The 10,076-nt window shown below is 37.6% G+C and overlaps 1 protein-coding gene and 1 pseudogene across 1 annotated transcript; one reads left to right on the top strand and one right to left on the bottom strand.

The window, feature by feature from the left end:
* The first annotated feature begins 680 nt into the window (after positions 1-680).
* Positions 681-1,004, top strand: LOC104091679 (E3 ubiquitin-protein ligase RING1-like). The gene has a single exon (XM_009597071.1). The coding sequence runs from the start codon at positions 681-683 to the stop codon at positions 1,002-1,004; it is 324 nt and encodes a 107-aa protein (XP_009595366.1).
* An 862-nt stretch (positions 1,005-1,866) lies between these two features.
* On the bottom strand, positions 1,867-8,968 carry LOC104091678 (NADP-dependent malic enzyme-like; annotated as a pseudogene).
* Positions 8,969-10,076: the final 1,108 nt, after the last annotated feature.

Below are 10,076 nucleotides of genomic sequence, written 5' to 3'. Positions count from 1 at the left end.
TTATTTAATCCATGTATTATAATCCTCATATTATATATAATCATATATCATGTCGTATTTAAGATCATAAATTCTAATTAAGGTTAATTTTGATATGCACCAAAGTATTTCTTTCTTAAATTTCAAGCTCAATTCAAATATGTAATATAGAAAAAACAGAGGGAACAATACATTAAATAGAATCTCGATATAACTTGTTCACATAACAAACAACTCTTTAGTGACATTCTTGTAATGTTTAACACCGCAAGTTGATCTAAGAATAATTAGCTATTATCCAAAAAAATTCTTTCTTTATTAACGTTCGTGTTTCAGCCAAATACGTACTATAAAATGAAACCGAGGGAACAATAAATTTACAATAGCATGACTCTATAGATGTAAACACAATGACTTTTTCTTTCCTTACGTGCGTAGATGAACTTAACCTAAACATATTTTTTATATTTTTTTGTTTAACCAAATTTCTTGGTCAACTGACACTGTCTTTTCTCTTTACGTAATATTGTACACACTCTTTGCGGTCATATTTGTAATATAAAACTAGAAAACCAAATTCACGACACTTAGGTGGTTGTCCTACCTACCCAAAGGAATATAGTATGATGGTGGGTTTATTGCATCTATATATATTTACAGATTATCTCTCAGGGCTAAATCAATACGTATATATATTCAAAATGGATAAAGATTTCGATCTCGATTTGGCTTTAACGGTGGTGGGAATTCCGGAGAGCACGGCTGAGCCGCCGCGGTCTTCGACGCCTTCCGACGAGGACGAGATTCAAGTTCAAGAATTTCCGATGGTTATAAATTGTGAAGTTGGCCTTTGTATAGTATGCATGGAAGGGTTTCAAAAAGGTGTTGATAATGGCAAACAAGTCCCTTGTGGCCATATTTTTCATGCAAATTGCATTACCAAATGGCTCACTATTTGTAATTCTTGCCCTCTTTGTCGTTACAAAGTCTCCGCCGCCACCTCGTCCTTGTCGGTAACTAGTTAACTTTGAGGTTATTGAACTAACTTATAGAGCAGTCGACTAAAAGTATAAGACTATTGGAATCCAGCTCTCTAGATAAAGATGACCCAATTTCGAGATAATTAGTATTTGGATTTTCCTCATTTGCTCATTTTGGGTGTATCGAAGTGGTTAGAATTTTCTTAACCATAATGGAAGATGAGATTTCTTGTCAAGTTTCCAATTCTATTTCTATTGAATGTGTATGCTTAGACCACACGAATTAAGGGGAATTATTCAAGCATTATTTGGGTGATTTCTTTTCCTCTTTTTAATTACGGTTGGTGTTTGAATCAACTTGCATATACTTCGATTATTCCATCGAGTACATACTACCTTCGATCAGCACATATATCAGATAATTCTAACAACCATGGCTTAAGCAACTAGAAAAAAAATCACTTTGCCTCAGCTAAAATTTGAACCTGAAATTCACCAACCACTAGGCCATGCCTTGATACTTTTAGACAATTTCTTCTCATTTTTTAAAATACTATTGGATTATATCAGCTTGGGCACTTCGACTATTCCAATGAGTACATACTACCTTCGACCAACATAGAAACCAGGTAATTTTGGCCACCATAGCTTAAGCAACTAGAAAAGAATCACTTGAGAAGAAGATCAGAAAATGCGTGGTATAGACTTTACACGTGATAAGTCCGCACATGAGGGGCGTGTTAATGACATAATTAAGTAAATAAAAGTACGTCCCTAACACAACTTAAATTTTTGGAGGAGATGGTCATGCATTAATCAAAAAGTAACCTGGCCCGAAATGTAGAGTTTGTTATTGTACGATCTACAGGAGGATATGGACTTCAATCATAAAACAATGATAATTCAATCAGCTTCGAGAGTGAGACTACACAAATCAGGCACAACTTTAATGTACAAATACACTGCTTCTCATGGATATTACTTACTTCACTCCAAGTATAAGCTTCTTCAGCAGTACATTCGGATTGTTCAGTTGGGTTCGAGAGAGCCATAACTAGAGGTCTCTGCAGATTATATTAGTCTTTAGCGCAAGAAAAGTCCTTTTGGGGATGGCAGAAACGTAGTTGGGGAAATGCAGCACCTTGTTTATAGAGGTCATGGCCTCAATCACTTCCTTAGTAAATGTTCTTCCAACTCCAGTTGTTCCAATTAAAGCAGTCGGCTTAATGGCCTAAATTGTTTTTCAAAGTGTTAAAAATCATACAAAATGTGCTTCAACGTGGTATTTCACGTGTAAGGGAGCTCATTGATCAAACCTTAACAGCATCTAGGAGATCGCTGACAGGTTTCTTGCAATGTTGAAGCGATTCTTTTCGAGCATTATATAACAATTAGACCTGCATATATCACTCATTTACATGGACTATGTAAACAGAAGAACTAATCGCGAACTCTGTTGAGACTTGAAATATTAAATGAACACTAGGAAGTAAGATATTACTAGTTTTCAGTCATAGATCAGACTAGCACAATTTATACCTTCGAGTCGACAAGCCAGATCTTTTTACGTGCTTCTTCCAGAGGAGCTTTTGTCTACAGATGACAAACACAACATATAAAATGAAACTTACCAGAATAAGCTTTTACTCACATTTCATCACAAAATTAACACAGGCAACCAAAATTTTCTACCTTCTCCGAAATCTCAAGTGCTATGAGTTCTGCTATACCAGTTCCAGCCTGCAATCATAAAGAGATCAACATAAAGCACAATTTAACAACATTCACATAAATAATCCTTGCATGTCCGCAAGCGACACGAGTAGAGGCAGAAGATAATATGACGTCAGATGCATAATATCTCCTCTTAATTTCCTTTTCCAATAATGTTTTACTTATTCCCCAGAAAACATTTAAAGGTGATAAGGGAAGAGGATCTGAAAGAGATCGTGTTATTCCAATTTAAATCTTGTCGTAAGCGAGTCACTGAATCAATAGAGAATTTAGGATGCAATTATCACTGCTTTCCATAAGTTAGTCATTGCTAATTACTGTTGATACCCTCTTTTACATGTTATCAGTAGCTCGTCCACCAACAAACATTTGAACTCGAGTATTTAAAAGAAAGGTTTAGCCTTACTTCTCCAGCACCGAAGAACAAGAACGTATGATCAGCTAAGGAGCTTCCAAGTAGCTTAAGGGATGCAACAAGTCCCGCAAGTACAACAGCAGCTGTCCCCTGTAGGTTTGGGATCGATAAGTAAACCTAATGCAAATGTCTGGTGATAAAGGCCGAGAAAGAAATTTTTGTACCAAAAGCTCAAAAGCATTGTGATTTGCAAGATCTTCAAACTGCAAATGCAGTTACAAGTATTAGAATTTGACGTACATGAACAAATGAAAGGACGATGAACACTAACGAACCTGTACAAGAACTTTTTCACCATAATTTTGTTTGACAGCCATCATGAACTCATGTAGAAAGTCACAGTATTCCTACAAGGATTGAAAAGAAACAGACATATCGATCTCAAGAAAATGCCTCAATATCAATTTCACAGTTCTACATGTTAATATACAATAAGTACAACATGACTGATGCTAAATTTAACCTTCCCAGTAGCTCTTTGTTGTCTGAGCCCAATATAGAACTCATCTTTCAATAATTGCTCATTATTTGTTCCCACATCAATTGTTATAGGCAAGCACTGCACACACAAGCAAAATGATAGGTGCTCATAGTGATAAATTATAATAGTGTAGAATCAAGTTTTGGTACCGTTGAAGGCCTGACTCCTCCAAGTGCAGTACACAAAGCTAATTTGCCTACTGGTATTCCCATTCCCTGTGGCAGATAATGAATTTCATATGAGTATCAGTTATTCCACTCTATTCGACGCATTACAATTTACAAGGTCAAACAAGAAAAGAAATTCAGGGTTTTGTGGGGGGTCAGCGGTGAAACTATAAATTATAACGAGGGGTTAAAAAAAAGGCAAGAATGTCACACTTGAGATCGATTTGAACCTGCAACGTAACACAAATTTTGAGCAATTTTTACACTACTATAAACTTCTCTAATGTCGAGGGGAATTCAACTATTTAGATATAAAAACTTTATTTTTACCCTATTTGCACAATATAACTTTCCGAAAAAGGGGATTCAATTGAACCCCCCCTTCAATACACAGATACCACACACACACACACACACATTAATTAGTATGTATGTCAAGGGAGCACCTGGCAGGCAAGGTCTCCGAATCCCAGAATTCTTTCACCATCAGTAACCACAATGACTTGTATTTTCCTTTCAGGTCAGTTTTTCAATACCTCAAGGATCCTTTCCTCTGCAAATAAATACTTAAAGCTTTAGTTTAAATTACTTTCACACTAAAGCAGTTAATAAGCTTTAACTTGACTTATAGAAGTACCATACTTTTCTTTCAAACTGATGTATAAACCCTGCGGACGCTTAAATATGCTTCCGTATTTTTGTCAAGCCTCACCAACAGTTAGAGTGTAGACAATTGGAAGCAACTCCTCTACATTATCAATAAGAAGCTTGTAGAACAACCTTTCATTTCTCTCCTACAAACACGGTTGAGAAGCAGAGGGAAGAATAAGAAGGGCAGGAAATACAGTGGCGGACGGATTGTTCTACAAGGGGCATCATCTGACAATGTTTCGTTTTAAAAATTCACAAATGTATATACAAATAATATCTTCTTTTAGAAACAATGTGTGCGTGTGTGTGTATAGAATATACGACACGTATGAAAATCACGCATAGTGAACATTAATGTGGTACGAGAGATAAAGCCTTACAACATCTACACACTAGATCCAAATTCACATACAAGCTTAGTTATGATAATAGACCGCCTTCTCTCTAGAAGCAGTCAACTGAGTTCTGAACGAATTAGCTCCTTGGTAATGATTTAATCAATAGATAGAAAGATCTATGATGGGAAACTACCACATTAGGTTTGGAGAGAGATGGGACCGATTATATAATAGAGGAAGTAGATGCAAGTTTTTTCTTTCAATAGCCGGTCATCGAAAGTCTTGCAAGCAACCTACACTAAGCTAAGCGAGTTAGAAGCTAAAGTGAATCTTTTTTGGCATCTTTTTCTTTGTTTTTACCGCGACTTTGTTTGGTCTTCATCTTTCCTTCGGCCCATCTTTCAAAGCTAGCAAAAAGTTCTTGCAAAAAATCCTGAGTAGAGCAATATGGAGCAGAGCAATGAGGGTTGCCATGAAGGTATACACGATTTCTGCAGAAGTGTACGGGGTCTGGTGACCCCTCAACACTATACATAGGTCTGCATCTGGTTGTAATAAAAACACAGCGTTAATGACCAAGAAAGGACCCCTTACAATAGATAGGGTGTTCGAGATTTACTAATAACATATAGTATGGGTTAAATAGAAAAACTCCTAACATAATCAGAAAAAAGAAGAGCATACTAACAAAGTCTTATAAACAAGTAGTTGAAGCTCTATATTAGGGGCGGAGCTAGACAATGGCGAAACTAGAAATTTTGCTAAGGGTGTTCAATGTTTAATATATATATGTACAAGAAGTAACTTTTGACCTATATACATAATACAACTTTCTATTTACACAATATAATTTTCGAATGAAGGGTGTTCAACTGACCATCCTTCCCTCTATGTGGCTATGCCACTGGAGCTAGAGGGGAGAAAAAGGTGTTCATCCGAATCCACTTGTCGAAAAATCACATTGTGCATACAAGATCAAAAAAATTTATTTACGCATATATAGTAGATGTTGAACTGAGCCCCAGGTGAAAATTTTGCATCTGCCGCCATTTATATATCTACTCAAACTTCTAATACATAAGTTACTAACAGCACCAGATAGATATACACATTGAGTTCACGTAATAGTTGAAATCATATTTAAATAATTATATTATTAGATATTTAGTGAATTTTTAATACATATAACTGAGCAAAAGTTACCGAGTTCACTGATCACGCCCAACTATGCCTTGTAAAAAGGACTAAGCAGTCGCTGCAAATATAATTCGGTTCAAGTCCGGAGTCGAATCCCACAGGGAACTAACTTATTTACTACAACTTTAAATAATGCTAATGATAAGCTCAGACAACTTCCGAATGCAAGAGTTTGATGAATAATCAGTGGAATTTATTTAGCTAAGGAAAAATGATAATAAAATTAGCAATAATCAAAACTAAAATTGAATTCAAGGGTAAAAGGATCTAGGGCTATTGATTTATCCAATTGCCGGATTAATTCTTAACTCTTTAGCTATAATCTTGCCGTAATACTCTATGAGGATTATGAGTTCCGGATTACCGTAATTATCTCTCGATCAATTACGATAATTTACTAGAAGCATTCTCTCGAACTATTCTAGTTAACAATTTATGCAACTCAAAATTATCCCACCAAAGCTTCGTTATTTCTAACCCCACTTTTAAATTCAAGTAATTAATCTCTAACTTACCCAAAAGTAGTGGAGTTCAACAACAATCTAACCAGGTGTTCTTTCTCAAGCAACACAAGGTAACTAGACACAATTAATCAAGGGCCCTTTCAATTAACCACAATACAATATGTAGTTGAACAAACACGACACAATTATAACAAAATAGAGTCAAGACTTCATCCAACAATTGGTTCCATCAACCCTAGATAATAGATTTAACTACTCATACTAATGGAAAACAAATCACTAAAATAATTCATAATCAACAAATAGAAGTATGAAGAAGAAAAAGATGAAAACTCTTAGGAAATTATCCGTCTTCTCTCCCTTGTTCTTTCCTCTAAAATCTTCTAAAAACAGCTATCTCCGACTTGTGGGCGAGTTTAGGCTTCATATAGGTTTAGGTTAGTCACCTAGTAAATTACATAATTAAACCTGCGTGTTTGGCTTTCGTCCGCCCATCCGCGGCCGCGGATTCGATCGCGGATCCGGTTGCGTATTTCCACTTCCTCACTGCCTTGAGTTCGCGGGCCAATTCGCGGCCGTGCACCTAGAGGCGTCGTCTCACTTGCTTTTCTCGCTCCTTTTTGACCGGGCTAACCTTCGATTGGCCTTTCACACTCCATGTTGACTCCAAAACACTCGTTAGCTCCCTCCTAGCTCGGAGTAGCTCCTGCAAAGTATCAAATTCTTAATTAGAGCATTTTGTTATCTTTTAGCATTCAAATATCAATAAAGTGCGGCTAAATTAGAGTGTAAATAGTGTCTAAATTGCATAAATATAGCTTACTATAAATACCCCACACTTAAACCATTGCTCATCCCCGAGCAATCAAACCACACTCTAAGAGGCCTAACTTCACTGAGCGACTTTCCTACTTGTCACACCAAGAATATTTAACATAAATTGAGGACATTAGTGCAACATCTACACCTCAAGAGTTGACTCTCTCTAGCCACGTAATGTTCCTAACCGGCTTACATACTTCAGAGGTCTAAACTTACCTCTCCTTCATGAATCAAGTACCTGCTCACAACAAAATAGACTTATTTCACAATCAGTAAAATTCACACACACTAAGGAACTTTAAAAGGAACAAAATTCACTCACCCTCAGAAATGACATTCTTGTGCCACAGAAAATGCACCATAGGCTTGCCCGTAGTATACTACTCTACTAATTGAGCTCACTCAGTCTAGGATCAAGTAGGACTTTATTTGGATGTAATGTAGGCTACAGGTTGGGTAGGATATATCAGTGACTACACCTCCCTAAGCACTTTAATACATTTATTTTTCAATCAAGTCCACACCTAAGTTAAACCAATATTTTCATATTTAACACCACATATACCACCCCACACTTATTCTTTGAGCACAATCACCTTAAAAGCCACCAAAGAATTATTACCAATCAACATGATACACTATTAACAATGTTCTTTTTTTTCATTTTTTTTCACAAGTGGCTTTTCCAACAAGATATACCTTTCTCCTTATTTTCCTAGTTCCACTCAAAATATCCACCAACTACCCCATGTTTTATCCTTTGTAAATTCATAGTATTTCAAGTGCTTACAAGAGGTAAAGGGTTCAAAAAGATGGTCAATTCAAACAAGGGATATGGCTTGTAATGTGGTTGCCAAGAAAACAGGATTACAGGTTCAACGAGGTTAACTATGGTACATAGAAAATAGGTGGGTGGAGTATGTATATATATGGTTCAACAAAGAAATTCCTAGATCACTTCCCAGACTAAACAAGACTACCATTTCGCTTTGCAGATACACGAGGCAAGTTCTAAGCGTTAAATGTCGTGCACAGAATATAACAAGGCTCACACACACATGGCACATGACTCATTCCAGATTAGATCATCAAACACTCATATCAGGGTACTTAAGCCAAATTAAGAACATACATTTTAAGGCCTTCTTACAAGAGTCAACAAATGAGCCTAAGCGTCACACTAAAGTAACCTTTATATTTAAGGCATTACGAAATTAAGGGATCCTATTCTAATTCTGCCCATAGCCCATAAGTTCCTAACTAAAAATAAAAAGTTAACTACAACCAGTTCAAACAAAATCCTTGGAAAAGAACCGTGATTTAAAGAAAAACCAAGGAGGAATTGATACGCTACTACAAAAGAAAATCTTTTTGGTTTTTTTTCTTTCGACTTTAGTCCCTCAATAAACCCGTCGAATGATATCCATCGTCGGGCCAAGTCGAAATTGATTTATACAAATAAACTACAAAACTATCTACATACAACATACAACAAAGTATCCCCCACACCACACTTAAAAAGATGGCATGCCTCCATGTCATACAAAGTAAAGTAATGCGAGGTAAAGGAACTTCCCTGGTGGATCAGTCTTGATAGGAAAAAGTGTCAGGGTAGAGATGACATGCTCTCCCCAGCGCACGCAACCAACCCATGATTTTCTTTTCTGACTTCGCATTTTGGGTGGCCAAAGCATCAACAATAGCCCCCAACTCCGTGACGGAAGTGCGCAGTCCTGCCATGTCTTATTCTAGAGCTGTCATTCGTGTGCTCCGTCTGCCCTGAGATGGCCCCTCAGTTGCGGCAACTTGTTCCTGTGGGGGTGAGGAAGGCCCAATTTTCTCCTGCCCTTCATCGCCCTCCTCCGGCATATCAGAATCGTCACTATAAATTGCCCTAGGTGCTACAGGATCTCTCCCGATGGTCACTTTGTCTGCTCGGAACTTAGTTTCTCTCCTGACCTTGCCATCCACATTTGGATTCTCAGGCACCCTTGTTGCCCGACACAATCTTGTAACCAGAGAGGGAAAAAAGAATCCATACCTCTTCAATATCGAACAGACGAACATTTCAGACTGTATAACCTTAGCCACATCAAAATCGTGGCCATTCACGAAGCACCAGATCAAAGCAGCTCTAGGTCCATTAACCTCAGTGGTGTTGTGGGATGACTGCAAGTGACTGTTGATGATGTGCAACCAACCACATGACATCTTTGTTAGGTACACATATAGTTCGGAAAGACCTGTGCCATGTGATGGGTTCTCTTTTATAGGTATCATAGAAATCCTCCTCCCCATCAAAAATCGGCAAGCGATATACTCTCCGGATAGCTTCTAAGGAGGCATTCACCCTCGTGTTCCGCACAATAAAAATTCTATCCTCATGTTCGGGGCAATTTACATAAAATTCCCGGACAAGCATCAAGTTACCTTCCTCCGGTTCTTCAAAAAAGTTCTCCAACCTGCGCCTGATCAACTCCCGATACATATTAGGGCACTCATCTTGGAGGGACGCCGTGTCAATACCCCTTTCTGGTACAGGTTTTTTAGTAGCCTTCAAACTAAAACGGTATTAGGCAACTCTAGAGACAAACCTGGTACGATCAAACTGAGCTGTATTGGCCGGTGCCCGTGACTGGGATGAACCTCCATGACCACTTGATGAGGCTCCGGTAGCGCGTCTCTTCCTTTAAGGTTGCATGTTACCTACACAATAAATACTACTATCAGTGGAGAGCGGATTATGTGACCCAATGGAGGTTACTCAGACTTCACTCGCACAATTGGTCACAATTTATATTCAACACTCATTAAAGCAAATCAACAAATAGGTAGTGTGCATATGTCC

Source organism: Nicotiana tomentosiformis, chromosome 6 (assembly GCF_000390325.3).
Source record: "Nicotiana tomentosiformis chromosome 6, ASM39032v3, whole genome shotgun sequence".
NCBI lineage: Eukaryota > Viridiplantae > Streptophyta > Magnoliopsida > Solanales > Solanaceae > Nicotiana > Nicotiana tomentosiformis.
The sequence above is the reverse complement of the archived record's forward strand: the minus strand, read 5'-3'. Positions and strand labels throughout refer to the sequence as shown.